Source organism: Aquila chrysaetos, chromosome 22, assembly GCF_900496995.4.
Source record: "Aquila chrysaetos chrysaetos chromosome 22, bAquChr1.4, whole genome shotgun sequence".
Taxonomy (NCBI): Eukaryota; Metazoa; Chordata; class Aves; order Accipitriformes; family Accipitridae; genus Aquila; species Aquila chrysaetos.
Window position 1 is genome coordinate 15,133,923 of NC_044025.1, and position 16,343 is coordinate 15,150,265.

Genomic DNA, 16,343 nt, shown 5'->3' on the forward strand with positions numbered 1-16,343 from the left:
GGTTATCAGTGATTGTGGAGCTTGTAGCCAATTAATCTGAGAATCAAGCTTTTCTAAGAGGACCTCATGTGCCAAAAAAGCAGAGGCAGCTGGCCCCAGAAAGCCTTGTGAACCCTGGCATTTGCCTTTTGGGTCTTTTCCTCAACCATGGTTATTGCCACTGCTTTCCAGATGGCATCTGGATGTCCTGGAGCTGGCACAGCTTCACCTGGGTATTCCCATCAAGGCTGCCTTTTAGGAGAGACTTTTAGGCTGTGTTTATCCATGCAAAAGAGCTGCCACTGCAGCCCAGGAACTTCCCTCTGCATGTCCCAGGGGCTTGAAGGTGGATTCCTGTTTATTTCCTTAAGCAGCTCTATTCATAGCCTTCAAAAGCTGCCAAGCCGCATCTGTCAGGCCCAAGAAGACTCAAAAGTGCATCTTAGGTAAACACCAGGAGCAACGTGGGACTGCCTGGATTTAGCAGTGTTTGCTGCACTTCTCTCTTGGAAGCTTTATTGCATCTTCTGCAAGTCATAGGCACACCTCCAACACAAGGTCTCGAGCAAAAGCAAAGTCAGGCTAAGACACCAGACTGTATTTCAGGCACACAACATCCCCGTGTTTAGGATTAATAGAGAACAGCCCCCTGCAGCAGGGGACAAGTCCTTTTAGCAAAAGCAATGAGATCCTTTGGATATTGGAGATATTGGATTGGGACCAAGCTCAGCCAGGCTGAATGTGCCCAGGCCACTCATGGGAGCTTCAAAGCAGCTGAAGACCTGTCCCATCCGCTGGTGCATGGTGTGACAGCTCCAGGCAGTGCTGCGAGGACTCTGCCGCAGGGATGCAGTGGGGGGCTACGGCCAGAGGTCTTATATCTACCACCCGCTCTGGGTGTAGCTGGGGGCAGGTACAGCTGCGACGTGCAGACCTGATGCCTGCGAGAGGCATCCAGGGCAGTGTAGGGGTAACTGTGGCACACAGAGGTCCCTATTTGCACCACAGCTGTGGAAGGTGATGGATTTTTTTTTTTTTTCTCCTGCTTCTTTGGATTCAGTTTGGTTTCAGGGAGGACAGATAAGCTTCTCCCAAGCCTGCAGCCCCACACGTGTCCAAGCGAGTGAGATGATCATTAGAGGGGTAGTTTGAAAGAGGTGGGGGAAAGATCCCTCCCATGGGGCATGGGAACTGCCTTCCATCGGAGACCCCAGGGGACAGCTGTGAGAGCCCAGGCACACCACGGAAAGAGCAAGCCATCCCACAGCAAGCATGCCCTGCCTCCTGGCTCCGCAGCCTGCTCCCAGGTCGTGACTCACCGCAGAGCCATGCACAGCTGGATTTCCACTCGCTGCCCCGGAGGACTCTGGTTTACAGCTGAAAATCTGCAATGACATCCACTGCTCCTTCTCCGCCTGCTTCTGACAGAGCCAGCACCCCATTTGCCTGCATTGCCCCATTGAGCCAGCTCACCCCCAGTCCATCTGCAGAGCACTGAGGCTCAGGCTTTCCCGGTCCAGGCATTGGAAGAGACCTTGTCTGGGTGTTAGTCTGCTCCATCTGAACCAGGCATCAGTCCTACTGCTGAGCCTGGGGGAGAGTCCCATCCCACTGGGAAGAAATCCTTGCCCCATGTAGGACAAAGCCACTCTCAGGCAAGTTCCCAGGACAATTTGGGTTCATCCTGCTGTGTGCAGATAGTGCTTCCAGTGGCCAGGCATCTGCTTAGTGTGAGTCTAGAGAGCACAGCCTTTCTGCCTCTGATCTGCTTCTGAAATGGAAAAAACCAGAAACCCTCCTGCAGGACCTGCTGACACACTCCCAGATAGCAGGAGGTCTGGGACATTCCTGGGATAAGCAGATTCCTGTCTGCTCTGCACTTACTTGTCTCACTCGCCTTTTCCCGAGCTGGCTGCTGGGCTCCCACCCCAGCGGCCGTTGCCTTTCCCCACGCTGCCCTGTGCCTGTGAGGAGCTCAGCCTCCAGCCACACACCCAGCCATGAAGACTTAGTAAGTGACATTCCCGCAGTGGTTCCAGGGCATCCTGTTTATTTATATGCGCTTTGGGTTCATTGTTTTGCAGCAGCATCCACCAGCAATTAATGCAGAAACATCCTCTCCAGAAAAACTCATTAGAGAATCCCTCCCAGAGCAGAAAGAAGGAAAGGCTCCTTAGACTGACAGATTTGTCAATAGCAGACAGCAGGATTATTAATCCATGCTTGTATTGCTTCTACCAAGCTGCTCACTTGCGTTTCTCTTCTCTTGCACAGAATTGTTCCCCTCTTAGAGAGCACTGGGGTTTTCTCAACTGCGCCAGCCCAGATCTGCTTGACCTGGCTTGAAATGGGATGAAGAAATTTGGATTTTGAACTGGGGTTAGCTGGAGTTCAAACCTCAGCCCTGCAAACCTATTGGCTTTGCTGTAAACTGAGTTCAAGCCTTGAGGGGTCTTGTCCCGTTTGCTGTTTCCATGGGAGTTTGTGCGGTCACTTGAGCTGGGAGCGAGTGCCGGGAGCCCTGGGGTGCACTGGCTGTGCCCGAGCCACCCTGCTGGCACGTGGTCGACGAGCCCGAGGTGGGCCTGCGAGGGCGGCAGCACTGCGAGGGCTCCCGGGGCTGATGAGACCCCTTGGGCGATCTCCTGCCCATCCAGTGCCACAGATGGCATAAGACGACCTTCTAAGCATGTGTGAGGTCCAGTTTTCCTCCTGGCAGCGTGACACCAAAATCTCCTCTTTGATGACCCTACTGAGCCTTATAAGTGTGGAGAGGACTTTTCAGCACTTCCTTTGCAAGCTCTCACTCATTTCTGGCGCTTCTTAAATCTGCTGAGATTGAAGAGTCAGCCAGTTGCTCCAGGCTCTTGTTTCCCTCTCGGTGCGATCCCCCTCCATCCCAGCGCTGACAACGCACACCCCGGGCTGGCAGCGTGCCCCTCACAAGACGCAGGACCCGGCTGTCCCCACCATGTGCTCGGAGGACGGTGAGGAGCCCTCACTCCCACCCACCCGGGCTCACCGCCGTGAGCTCAGGGGCCATTTCCAGATGTGACTGCATCGCTGCAGCAGGTTGGTTTTTGCTTTCTCTCAAAACCAGGGTTTAAGCCGCCACGTATATAAAGAAATCCCTGTTATAATTATCTTTCTGGCACTGTCATTTGTCTAAGCCCTTAGAAGAGGGCTTAGCTTCAGGCTACAGTGAAGAGCACTAAGCAATTGCCACGTTGTCAGTTAGAAAAGACGTGGTTTCTTTTCTGTTTTTTTTTCCTCCCTAAAATTTTTTCCAGATGTCTTTTTTTTTTTTTTTCCTTAGGAGAAGTACCAGCAGCTGTACGATTTCAATGTGAGCCGTGACTAATCCAGTGCAGAGAGCATTCAACGAGAGCATTCAATTCATTGGGGTGCGAATCAAGCAAATGAAACTTTGGCTTAGGGGATGAGTGACCTCTGGAGCCAAACTGGACCTACGCGTGGCACTGAGCTGCATGTGGGAGCTATGGACACTTGTGGTGGGAGGAGAAGGTGCTCCAGATGCCACAGGCAGTTGGCTGTGTTAGAAGGACCCATGGGGTCTTAGACACGGTCACAAAGCTGGCCTCCACATGGACCCAGAGGGTCTTGCGGAGTATTTATGGATGTTTCTGTGAGTGATATCAACATCCACATATCAGCACCCAGGGATGGCTTTTGAGTGGTGTGTAGCCAAGTAAAGAAATGGGTGAAGAAGGCTTTCTTCTCTTGTTCTTTCCTACTGGCCTCCCAAGCTGCCTGATCACAGAGATCAACCATCTCACTGGGAAGCGATGATGGTTTCTCACAGCCCCCTCCCTTATCTTTCCCCTCCCCTTTCGCTTTCTGTTTTATTTTTTTGGTTCTTGTTGGCCATATGGATGTTTAGTCTTACATCTGTTTCTTTCACATGCAGCAGAAGTGCCGCGAGGCCGGATAAGGAGCGAACTGATAAAGAATCACAAATCACAAAGTAACAAGCATCCTACAGAGCAAGGAGCCGGCACAGCCCAGCAGGTCATGGCAGGCCAGTTCCTATGTTGATATCTAAATCCTCAGCAACATCAGTGGGATGAGTTAAGCACCCGATCGGTGTCTCAGCCCCTCTCAAAGATAGCATGTAATCATGAGGAACGAACCCAAACCCCAGGCAGCCAAGACAAAACACGATGTTGCATTTTGTTATGGTCTTGGGTGTCCTTCACCCAGCATCTGCAATCAGACTGCTGGTGCCCAAATGACTTGTTCTCAGTCCTGCTGGCTACACGAGCCACATCTTTCCAGCAGCCCCTGGAGAGCAACTTTGCATCGCCCTGGATGGGGTGAGGGTCGGTACCACAGCTGGATCACAAGCTTCAAAGAGCTGGACTATCTGCAGTGCTCAGGACAGCCCTGCATGTCATGGAGACACTCTTCAGGGATGCCTAAATTCCAGCAATTTGACAAGCCTCTCTTTTTGGCTGCTGGTTTTACTTCGCAGTGCAGTGCCATGACCATGCTGGTGCACAAAGGCGTGCTGTTTGGTTCCGCCAGGGGAGCAGATGAACCTTAAATCCTCTCAGTCATGGTGAGATGCAAGGAGAGAGGAGCTGGGTTTTCACCCTGAGCATAGAGAGGAACAGATGGGGAAAGTGAACTCCAAACAGCTTTGCTGTCTGGCTGCTTCTGGCTGGGCAGCTGCCTCAGCTGAGTTACGATCTGTAAGGTCAAAATATTTAGTGATGTCTGAAGAGACCATCAGATTCAACTAATCGGCAATTTCGATGGCGAGTTTTGCTCAATCAGTCCAGATATGCTGGACGATAACCGCAGCAGAGAGACCAATTTGCTGAGGGTCACATCTACCAGCCCAGCATTTCTCTGCCTACTTGGAGCATATTTTAGACATGTCATAACTCTCCACATTCTCTGGATCATTCTTTCCTCGCCCTCCCCGCAAGGCAGTCCCAGATGGCAGCAGTGTTAGGAGAGAGGATGGAGAAGTAAGGACTCTCTTGCCTTCCTCTGCATCTCCCTGAGGACGGGAAACACCAGCTCAGGGACTGAACTACCCCATTGTGAAATGACAGCATTTAACATTTTAATTGCAGTAGACCAAAGTGCTAGGAGTTGCACAAACCAAGCAGGGAGATGGTATTCCTCCCTGCTCCCCCCGTGCTGTTAGTCCAAGAGAGCCAGAGAACTGACAAACTCGTTGCAGCAGCGCAGGCAACTGCTGCGACAATGACTCTGCTGGGAAGGTTGCGCTGGGGGCTGATCCGTCCCTGCGAGAGACCCCCTTGATCTCCAGCCCCGCTTGATTTCTCTGGTCTATCCTTTGGACCCAGGCTGTGCCTCAGCCTGTCTTTCGGGCGGGTGGGACTGCCCACTGGGGAGCGAGGGAGAGGAAGAGACCGATTTGGAAAGATAGCGAGGAGGAGGAGGAGGAGGAGAGGCAGCGGGAAACCCAGCCCACCCTTTGGCTTCCTCCTGCCTCCTTCTAAAACCTGCAGATTCCTCCAGCCTGTCCAAGCTCCTGAAGTTTCCTCAGCCCTGCTGCCGGGACTGCGAGGTATGGCCTGAGACTTTTGCGTTTGCCTTTGCTGTGCTATTTCTCCCGGCGTGGGGGTCCCGTTAGCCCCACTCGGGGGGGTCCCTGGTCCGTGGGGTGCGGCCGGTGCTGGGCAGTGCATCGCTCGGGGTGGGAAGGTGGACGCTCCCCACCCCAGTGATGCATTTAGAGACCCCTCCTGACTTCTCTTTCTCCTCTTTGCAGCATCTCCGCTCCTAAACTGAGTCTGTTACTGTATTTCCCTGCCAGATTACTGGCTTTAACACTTCGATGGCATCTGACCCTAAAAGTTTAACCTGGCCTAATTTTTCTCCCTCCTCCCTTTTTCCCCTCTGGGTTTTCTGTTGTGGGGTATTTCCTTAGCGAGATGAGTGAGACCAAAGTCTGGGCACATCAAACCAATCTGCAGAGCAAATCAGATCTAGTTACAAACCAGTCCCGATTACACCCTGCCCGAGGTGCGTTGGCAGGTGATGTTTTACTCACCAGAATATCTAGAGGAAGAACAAAAGAGCTGTCGACTTCATCTCAGCATTTTTATTTTTTCAGTACAGCCGCTCTTATTTCTCCTAAAAAAAAAAAAAAAAAAAAGACACTCAGCTTTTTGTTCCACGCAGACTTTGAAACCATTTCAAGTCCTGTTGCCCTGGTTTGCTGATCCAGCTGATCAACTGTTAGGAGAGACGGAGGTTGCAGGAGAGGAGGAATAAAGCTCTTTTGGGTTTTTTTTTTTTTTTAGAGTTTTAAGAACTTGGGCTCAGTCAGGCACAATTTTAGGTCCACGCAGAAGAGCCGAGGGCTCGTTTCCTTTAAAGGCAGCCGCTGTCCTTCCCGTGACGGTGACGTTCGTGGCAGTCTAACTCTGCTCTTTGTGTCCCTCCTCTAAGAAAGCTCCACTCTGCTGCATCCAGCCAAGAAAAGGAAACTTAACAGGATGGGGGCTGAATTCCCACCCAAACCGAAAGGCAACAGTTTCAAGTTGGAGTGAAATCAGGGGCACCGGGAAGGTCGCCGGTACTCCGAGCCCTCAGTTACCACCGACTTGAAACAGCCCAAAAACGCAGCAACCCTCCAAAAGGACAAAAGTAAATCGCAGACGTTTGTTAGGGTCGATCAGGCGAGTTTTAAGTGGAAATAAAAGGCTGTTGCTTTTCTGCGCAGCAGTTAAAACCAAGCTATTGTCTGCCACATAGGCAGGAGCAGGGATGCGGGCGGTGTTGGGAGGGGGAAGAGGAGAAATAAACTTTTCAGACTTTTTTGCAAGCCACTCCTTCCACAGCCCTCTGCTCTTCCATGACTCAGCCCCAGAGGAATGTCGGCTCCCATGGAAACCCTTTCTGGGTCCTCTGGTCGGAGGGATGTCGGGGCTGTTATCGCTGGAGCGGCTGTGGCAGGGCCAGTCCAGGGAATGCTTTGAAGATGGTTTGCATTTTTGAAGAATATTTAGCGGACAGTTTCTTCTCTCCCTCCTTTGTGAGCTGTGCAAGATCAGCTCGCTGTATCCCCCGGGAGCCAGAGGGACCACTTGCACCTGGCACAGAAGTATCTGGGCTGCTTTTGGCACTGGCCTGCATCCAGCCCAAACAAAAGAAAAAGCTCAGACAGGACAGCAAAATGCTGTATCGCCTGTCCTTCTGACTGAGGTCTGCAAAGGGCTCATCGGTGAACCGCTGCTTGCAGCCCAGGTCTCATCCACACACTTTTCTTGGTACTAATTTAATTGTTTCCTATTATGGATGCAATTTGCAACCTAGACAAACTATGACAGCTTCAAGCCAGCCCACAACTATAGTGGCATATGGGCTCTTGCCCTTATATCAGTAAGCCCTGTAAGATGTGGAGCATTTATAAGTGCAGAGCTGCTCAACTCCCTGCAAGGGAAATGGGTTAATACAGCATTGTGGCGTGGACCTGTCTTTAGTGACTCTGCATGGACAGATGTGGTGGATAGATTTTTTTTTCCTGTGTTTTACTTGGAGTGTGTAAGCTTGTGCACGAGTTAAAGGGAATTTCACTTCCATCTAAACCTAGCTTGGCTTTGTGAGCCTGCACGCTGCATGCGAGGGGACTGCGCAGGTGGCAGGAGCCAGGCTGGCTTCTGCCCAGTCCTCTTCTCCTGCCCTGCTCCCCCAGGACCCAGTGCAGCTGCAGCACCTCTGGGTGAGCCGGCACCCTCAGCAGCACGGCCCGGACACGCAAGGACCTGTTCAGCAGGGAGCTTTTTGGGGACTCACGCAAACAACTCTGACTTCGAATTGAATTTTAGCTTGGGAGCGGCTGGCTGAGTAAAGCTCAGAGGGTCTTGCTTGCCTAGGGAGGTCAGGGCCAGGCAGCGGGGTCACAGCCCTCACGCTCTGTCTCTGTGGTGGCCACACTTGGTCACCCATCTGCACCTTGAAAATTATGGCCCACGGTGGGGTATGTAGGCAGAAGCTGTTTCTGGGTCGGTCCTGCCTTTACATTCAGTCTGAGGTGCTGGGGCATGTCAGACTCTGCAAAGCCTTGGAAAAGCAAGGAGCAAATGGAGGATGGGTGCGGGAGACCCTGCCGCTCGGGCTGGCTGCCTCCCGCGTGGCCGGGCTGGGGTGCAGGTGGGGAGCCGAGACATGAGACGGTTTTTGCCCAACGATTACCCACTCCTGCTCTCCGCTGCGGGCGATGGGAGGTGGCAGCGGGGCCCCTCGCCTGGGTTAGCGGTGGAGGCAGCCGGGGTTATCCCAGTGGCCTCAGGGAGGAGTTGTCAAAGTGGCCAGACTCCTCCCCACGCTAACGTGGCATCCCAAAGGGCTTATGCAACCCTGGCCAGGGCCAACACCGCATGGGCCACGGTCCACCACCCACGGAGCCTCCTCCGGAGGCTGCACCCACCTGGTCCTTGTCCTCCCCCAGCCCACAAAGGCTCCCAGGCTGGCCAGGAGGAGACAAGAAGGACCAACAGAACCCAGTGGCGCAGACTCTCCTCTATGCATCACTGTGGGGTATTTTCCCCAGCAGAAGAAACCGATGATGGTGCTACAGGATTGGGGAGAGGGTGGTAAAGCGTTTGCCCGAGTAGCCTGCTTTGAATTTATGGAGGTGCTGAGGGTCAGCCTCAGACCTCTCTATACCCCACGGCTCTCTTGTTAGGCTCATGTCTGCAAAATGCAACGAGCAGCTGGCACTGAGGGATAGCCTGGGCCGTGTTAGAAAGGTGAACCGTTGTGAGGGGTTTATGGGAGCCACAAGACTGTTTACACAGTGACTGGGAGCTGGAGTCCCCACTTAGGGTGCAAGCGGGGTCAAGCATTAGAAAGGCAGTGCAGGCCATGGGTCCTGCAGCCCGTGGGTGCCAGGCTGTCTTCTCCATCGTCAGCAGTCAGGAGGACAGGCCTGAGGAGGGGGTGGTGACCATGGAGGCTTCTCTTACTTTATATTCAGCAGCCCTCTCTGTGCCCACAATGTGCTGGTTTCCAGCGTCTTGCAAAGTGCTGGCTTCTGTTGATTCCTTTAGGATACAGAAGGGTGTAAGCCCCTGCTTGCTAAAATCTCTCTCCCAGTCCTGTTTGACTCTGTCCAAAATGACCCCCTGCTGCACCCCATTGCTCTGTCCCTCATGCTGCCCTCTGCCCTCCGTGGGGCCCTTGCAGAGCTGCACCAGGCATTCCCAGTGCAGGATCCCTTGCAGGGATCCCCCCAAGCCCCTCCAGCTGCGGGATGGATGCTGACCTCATGGTATGGCCTAGCTGGCAGCTCCAAAGAGCATCCTCTTGGACAGCAGGACCATGGTAGGTCCACAAGGAGGGAGACTTGCACCATGGACCAGGGTCTTTTGCCAGAGCAGCTCTGTGCACAGGGCTCCTGAGCCATTATTTCAGGACTTTTGGCCACCAGGCATTCAGGAAAGACCATGCCTCTGCAAAACAGCCAGGGGCTCACAGATGCTGCAATGTCCTCTGTGCACAGGCTCTGCTTCCAGGAGGATGTTGTTTTTCAAATAAACTTGTTTTCCCATCTCCAGGGTGAGACAGGTCTGCAGAGCTTGTTTGCTCAGACTCTTTCGTGCTCCTTCTTCCTCCAAACACAACACTGGCAGCTCTGACTGTCTGCTGGCTCCTCGCAAGCATGTAATTCCCTGACCCCAGCTTACTGCATGCCCAGACTTCAAAATTCAGGGTTTTGGGGGGGGGGGCTTGGGGAAATGATCTGAGATGGCCTTGGTCTGGGGTTGCATTTCCCTTAATGCCATCTTCCACGTGTACATCCACTGTCCTCTGCTCCAGGCTGGGCACTGCCGTGTTTCTGCCCAACAAGCATCACTGAACATCAGAGCATCTTCCAAAGCAAACAAGCCCCTTGGGAGAAGCCCAGGAGGAGCCTTGACAAGCCAGGGGATGGCAGCAAGGGAGGACATGGCCAGATTCAACAGTACTTTTCCACCTCCCCGCCAAACCGCCCCTCCAGAAGTGAAGAACCAGTGATGTCTCCTGGCAAATGCCGGGAGAGCTCTCAGCAGCCTCCAGAGCAAATACAGATGAGGGGAAGGGATGGCATGTACTGAGCGGGAGAGGAGGGAGCTGCTCAGCTGCAGCCTCGCCAGAGCAAACGGGCTCATCTACCCCCACCCGCAGCCCCTCTCCCACAGGTCCTCCATCCCACCACAGCAGCCATCCCCACTACCCCGTGCTCCCAGCCCTCCGACGTCCCTTGGAATCTGCCCTCCGTGCCCTGACACCTATTTTGCACGGACACCCCGCCAAGGCTGGGTGAGGTGCTGAGATTGGAAGGAGGATTTCAGCCTCTGCGTGGTCAAACCTTGCTAAATTAGGAAGCACAGCCCAGCCTGGCTGGTGCCCTGGCAGCACAGCATTGGCATGGATTTATACCCAGAGAGCTTCCTTGCATGGGGAGGAAGGGAAAGGACGCACTGGCAAATTAGATATCCATCCATGCTCGCTACGAGAGAAGAAGACACCTTGTCCAACACTTTCTGTCCCGGCAAAGCCATCCATCCACCCAGCCCCAGGGAGCCAGTGGGCTGCGATGCCCCAGTCACGCAGGTGGAGCGGAGGAGGGCGAGCGGAAAGGAGGCAGCGGAAGCCTTGGCAGGGGGACAAGTCCCCTCGCTGGCAGGAGACAAACCGGAGGGGTTTCGCTCTCCCAGCAGGCGGAAGGGAGCAGGCATTCCCGGCTGTCAGGAGTGGGATGCCACCAGCATATTAAGCGGCCAGCTGAGCTCCTCTCTGCCCTCACACAGAGGGGCTCAATCCTGCCAAACAGGAACCGGGGGGGGGACAAGGACAGGGCGATTTCACCAGCTGCGCTCTCCTTCTGGCTCGCATCGCGGCCAGTGTTAGCTGGGCTGCCTGGCTTACTCATCCTACAGAGTCCCTGCAACAGCCCAAACCGGGAGGGTGCAAAGGGCTCATCCTCCTGGAGCTCAGCTCCTGGCAGGACACAACCCCAAAGCGTCTTGGATCCCTCAGACCCAGTTTGGGGACCTTCGGGTCTGAGCAGGAAAAGGAAAAACTACAGTAGAGACCCCAATGTTTGGGGTTGCTTGGGATGGGGGATTGGTCCCTGATAGCCCTAGAGATGCCTGTGTCCATGTGGGAAGGAGTTTTCTAAAGGATTTCATTCTCAAGTGCCCAGTCTCCCTGTCTCTCTGTTCTCTCTTTCCTTCCTCCACTTTCATTTTTCCTCTGATTGACAAATAAAACAGTAGAGAGTTTCATTGCTTATATCTGGGGCTCATATCAGGGGCTTTTAACATGAAAAATTTTTCTTTTGGTCCAAAAAAACTCCTGTGAAGGAAAGGGGAGCTGCCATTTTGACTGCATTTTTTCTAAAGCTATCCAGGAAAGCAACAGAAACCTAAACCCCCCCACCATCCCATTTTGCAAAATCAAAAGAATTTATCTTGGAAACATGATTTGGTTTAAGGTTTTGGCTAGAAAAGCCAGCATGTGGGTCTGTAAGATTGAACAGACAAGGCAGGAAACGAAGAGAAAGCTCTTTTCTAAGTGTCTGTCTGCCAGCCGTGAGCTCAGCCTGGAGCCGAGCAGCACATAGCGGCCTCCTTCCTCATCCCTCCTTTTCCTCTCTTTTATTCAGGGTTTGCTGAAAGATGAGGGTCTGGATTTTTTTCCTTCTCTGCCTGGCAGGCAAAGCCCTAGCAGCTCCGGTAAGTACGGGAGACAACAGACCCTCTCTGCTTTCAGGGTCGTCCATCCAGTGTATCTGATGGGGATTTTTTTTTAATAATTAATAAAGCCCTGAGGGATGGGGGGGCAGCGGGGAGAGAGGAAACCTGCTTGTCTCAGTGGGTCACCCCTCCTTGGGACCATCCTCCCCATGGACCCCAGCTCATGGTCCTTTTGCCCCGCAGCAGGAGGCTCTGCCTGATGAGACAGAGGTCATCGAAGATCCCACCACGGAGGTAGGTGACTCTGCTCCTCCTCGTCACCCATCCCTTGCAGCACCTACCGCTCTGGGAAGAGCATCTCTGGGGCCGAGCTCTTTGTGCACCCCCAGCAGAAACACTGACCTCTTTTGCAGGAGCCCGTGGGGGCTAACCCTGTCCAGGTGGAGGTGGGAGAGTTCGAGGAACCCACTGAGGATGTAGAGGAGATTGTCGCAGAGAGTAAGTCACTCTTCCCTTGCCCTCCAGCAGGCAGACACATCTTTCTTTCCCTGGGTGGGGGAGATTTAGCCACCCCGAACAATGAGGGACTTCTTTGGGAAGGGCTGTAGCACAAGGATGCTGCCAACCTAGATGCACACTTAAGAGCAAAAGAGGTGCATGGCCTCTTTCCAACACTGGATTCTCTGTAAGCCCTTTTTTGCAACAGAAAAGCCATTGCATTGTGTGGCTACAGAAAGGAGTCCAGGATTAGCCCGAGGGCTAATGTGGACTTCTGGAAACCCTCACATCTTCCTAGTGCAAGAAGAGATGCTCTGGGCTCGCCCTGGTGAAGTCTCTGTCTTCCCTCTGTGCTGAGATGCCCCGGGCAGCTCGTGGGAGGTGAGGATGGGGCAGGCTGTGACTTTGCTCCCTGCCCTCTCCCAGACCCCTGCCAGAACCACCACTGCAAGCATGGCAAGGTGTGCGAGGTGGACGACAACAACTCGCCCATGTGTGTGTGCCAGGACCCCTCCAGCTGCCCAGCCACTGCCGGCGTCTTCGAGAAGGTGAGGGCAGAAACTGCTTGATGGACCGGAGCGGGGAGGGACCCCACATGGGCATCGCCAGAGACGGTGGGGGAGACAGTCAGAGTCAGGGTGGCAGGTCCCCATCTGGCCTTAGCCGGCGGTAACCAAGGAGCTGTTGTCCACCCCAGGGAAACAAGTTAAACATCTCATTTGGAGGCTTTCCCTGCTGACTCCCCAGCAAGGCTGGGCTTCGCTGCCTCTCACGCAGCATCTCCCCATCCTGTGCAGGTCTGCGGCACTGACAACAAGACCTACGACTCCTCCTGCCATTTCTTTGCCACCAAGTGCACCTTGGAGGGAACCAAGAAGGGACACAAGCTGCACCTGGACTACATTGGGCCTTGCAAATGTAAGTGGAGCCATTCCCTTAGACAAGGGGACCCCTAACCTGAGCAAAGCCCCCTTGCCCATGGGCTGAGGGAGAGCAAAGGTCCAGGCAGGCTCAGGGCTGAGGTGGGAGGGCACTGGGGCTGCGTGTCCAGGATCTGGGGCTGCATGTCCAGACGCTGCAGTGACCACCTTGTATGGCTTCCAGTCATCCCCGCCTGCCTGGACACAGAGCTGACTGAGTTCCCCCTGCGCATGCGGGACTGGCTCAAGAATGTGCTGATCACCCTGTATGAGCGCGACGAGGACAACAACCTGCTGACCGAGAAGCAGAAGCTCAAGGTGAGGGATTGGGAAGGGAGCCTGGGAGCTCACCCCACCAACAGACCAGCACACGTGGGGAGCCCATCCAGAATGACCTGTGGGCACCTCATGTAAAGGCCCTCCCAGGGTCCCCCCTTGCACCCCATCCGCCTGCTGACAAGGTCTCCCTGGCCTCTGCTGTGACAGGTGAAGAAGATCCACGAGAACGAGAAGCGCCTGGAGGCCGGTGACCACACCGTGGAGCTGCTGGCCCGTGACTTTGAGAAGAACTACAATATGTACATCTTCCCCGTGCACTGGCAATTCGGGCAGCTGGACCAGCACCCCATCGATGGGTAAGTGTCAGCAGAGCAGGATGGGGGCCCCTGCCAAAGACCCTTTCCTGCCCAAGGACCAGTGTGGTTTGGTGGCAGAAGTTGTCAAGGCAGGGTGGAGATGTGACACAAGTGGATGCCTGATGGCAGAGGCACAGGCAAAGCCCTATGGAGGGACAACCCCTACACACAACTGGCAGGGGCTGGGGCAAACCAGGCTGGGGTAGAGGCAGTTTTGCCTTCTGCAAACAGCTCCTCTGCAGAAAGAGGGGCCTCCCCCAGCCCCAGCTGCTCCCATCTCCCTTGGGTGTGGAGTTTCTGTCTTCTCAGATTTACTGTCGTATGATAGTTCCCTAAAATATCTTAGTCCAAAGGCCCCGGGATAACTTCAACAGCTGAAATAGCAGCTGCTGGCTTAGCTGCGAGCTGGAGATGGGCGCGAGAGCGATCACACACACAGACCCATGGGGTGGGGGCAGCTGGCGAGGACCCCCAGCTGCTGGCTATTTTGTGACTAGCACAGCCGGTTGCAAAAGCAGACACCGGTCCTTGACCTTCATGACACTCAGAAGTGGCTACTGGGAGGGCACTGGGACAGCAGTCAAACCGAGCGGAGACCTGGGGCCAGCATCTTGCTCTGCGCTGGCCCCCGCACCCGGCAGAGCATCTCCCTTCGCGTGGGAGGGCGGCTGGCGCGGGCGGGCAGCGCGTTCACCGTGCGGTCACCTCGGCAGGTACCTGTCCCACACCGAGCTGGCCCCCCTCCGTGCCCCCCTCATCCCCATGGAGCACTGCACCACCCGCTTCTTCGAGGCTTGCGATCTGGACAACGACAAGTACATCGCCCTGGAGGAGTGGGCCAGCTGCTTTGGCATTAAGGAGCGTAAGTACCGAGTAGGGAAGGAATGGGGGTGGAGGGGACACCGAAAAGCACCCCCAAAGTCCCCACTCAGGATGAAGCGGTGCATTACAGCCTGTCCTGGGGAGGGAAAAGCAAGGGACAGCAGGGAGGGGGGATTGCAGGAGCAGTGGGACCCTGGCAGCATCCGCCTCCTAACCTCATCTCTCTCTTTTCCTTCCACAGAGGACATAGACAAGGATCTTGTGATCTAAACCCCCAGCTTCCTTCTCTGCTGCCAACTTTGTCTTGTTTTAACCTTCCCACTTCCTTTGGTTTTTAAACCGCTTTTGTTTTGTTTTGTTTTTTCCCTGGGAACAAGGTGCTAATATAGATCTAAACTTATGTAGTAACGGTGCTAAGAGAAATAACAGTCCTCGTTCATAGCCTGATCTATTACCACTAGATTACTCACTTGGCTGTTTCTACACGCTCTTACCAGCCCTTTCTCTCTCCGACGTGTCTTTACCATTGACCGACCCCATTCCTGTCCTAAATATCCGCTCCGTCTCAGTATCCGCTCTTGGATCGACTTCTCTTAACTTCTTACTAACAACACGTTCTTGGACACGTCAGCGTAGACACAAAGACCTCTCAGCTGATTCACCGCCCCCAGTTACAGACCACCAGAAAGGGAAGGCAGAGCCAAAGGATGTAGAAGGATTGGGCTTTTCGAGCAGAGCAGCTGGGGGTGACATTGTGGTCACCCAGCTCATGGTAGGGGTATGGAGAGGGGTGAGAAAGACATAGAGTGGCAGGATTTCGTGTTCCTTTTTTTTTTTTTTCATTCCCAGGGCTTGAATTTAACAATCATTGGGCACAAAAAAAAGGGCTAATCAAACCAACAAATAGGAAAGCGCACAAAAATTAAAACAAATAAAAAGAAACGCATCCCATCCTGTAAAATCCCCTCAAAAAATAAAGGTTTGAAAGTGCTATGTGCTTTACCATTACTCAATGACCATACTGCTGTTGTGTTTTCTGTGCTGCAAAGGGAGATCGGGTGCAGCCGCCTGTTCCCCCGGGGTGCGCGTGGCTGACCTTGCTGTTGCGATTCTGCCGTAGCTGAGATAAAGCTCTTGGCTCTCCCCAAATCACAGTGCCCTTGAGCACTTCCCACCTCTGCCTTGGTCATGCTTAAATTCCAGCCCTGCTTTCCCAGGGAAGCTGTGTCAGGCTTGGAAGGGACATTTCTGCTCAGAAAGAGGCATGCTTGCCACACGCTCGAGGGAAAGGCTGTAATATTTTTTTCCTGTTGTGGATTTTGGGGTTTAAGGAATGAGCAGGAGGGAAGGGAGAAGGTATTTGGATTTTGCTTTATAGAGAGGGTCCTGACAGGAGCAAAGGTATGGTTAAATCTCACAGGCTGAGAACTCTTTTTTTTTTTTTACCTCTGAATGTTCCCTGTGCCTTATGTTATTAAATTCCTGCCACAGTGTGAGCAACCTGATGAGTCTCTGTAATAAAAAATACTGATTTGAAACACTGACAATAAACAAGCTTGCAATGTTCCTCTGTTTCATCCCATCCTGATGAGGGGGATTGCACACACATCGCCAGCCTCATGCATGCGGTCAACTTGTAACACAGGCATCCCAGCCCCAGGGGAGATTCTGGTCCAAGGTAAGCTGAGGTGCCTCTGCCAGTCACAGCCCGTCACCTCACTGTAAATGGACTTGTTGGGGGATATCGGGTGGGTAATGGATGGGTAATGCATGGGCAGATGGAGCTGGCGGGATGGAGGCAGGCA

The 16,343-nt window shown here is 53.8% G+C and overlaps 1 protein-coding gene across 1 annotated transcript; it reads left to right on the forward strand.

The window, feature by feature from the left end:
- The first annotated feature begins 5,350 nt into the window (after nucleotides 1–5,350).
- Nucleotides 5,351–16,104, forward strand: SPARC (secreted protein acidic and cysteine rich). Its single transcript, XM_029998062.1, has 10 exons — nucleotides 5,351–5,542; nucleotides 11,633–11,702; nucleotides 11,907–11,957; nucleotides 12,077–12,161; nucleotides 12,588–12,709; nucleotides 12,959–13,079; nucleotides 13,266–13,399; nucleotides 13,568–13,716; nucleotides 14,430–14,578; nucleotides 14,780–16,104. Exons 2-10 carry the CDS (start codon nucleotides 11,646–11,648, stop codon nucleotides 14,806–14,808), a joined length of 897 nt encoding a protein of 298 aa, XP_029853922.1. The 5' UTR covers nucleotides 5,351–5,542; nucleotides 11,633–11,645; the 3' UTR covers nucleotides 14,809–16,104.
- The last annotated feature ends 239 nt before the right edge of the window (nucleotides 16,105–16,343 follow it).

Bases quoted from the DNA above. Each gene is read 5' to 3' on its own strand.
- SPARC (XM_029998062.1), top strand. From the start codon at position 11,646: ATGAGGGTCTGGATTTTTTTCCTTCTCTGCCTGGCAGGCAAAGCCCTA. The intron at 11,958-12,076 runs GTAGGTGACTCT...CCTCTTTTGCAG, and splicing joins TCGAAGATCCCACCACGGAG to GAGCCCGTGGGGGCTAACCC. The intron at 12,710-12,958 runs GTGAGGGCAGAA...CATCCTGTGCAG, and splicing joins CTGCCGGCGTCTTCGAGAAG to GTCTGCGGCACTGACAACAA.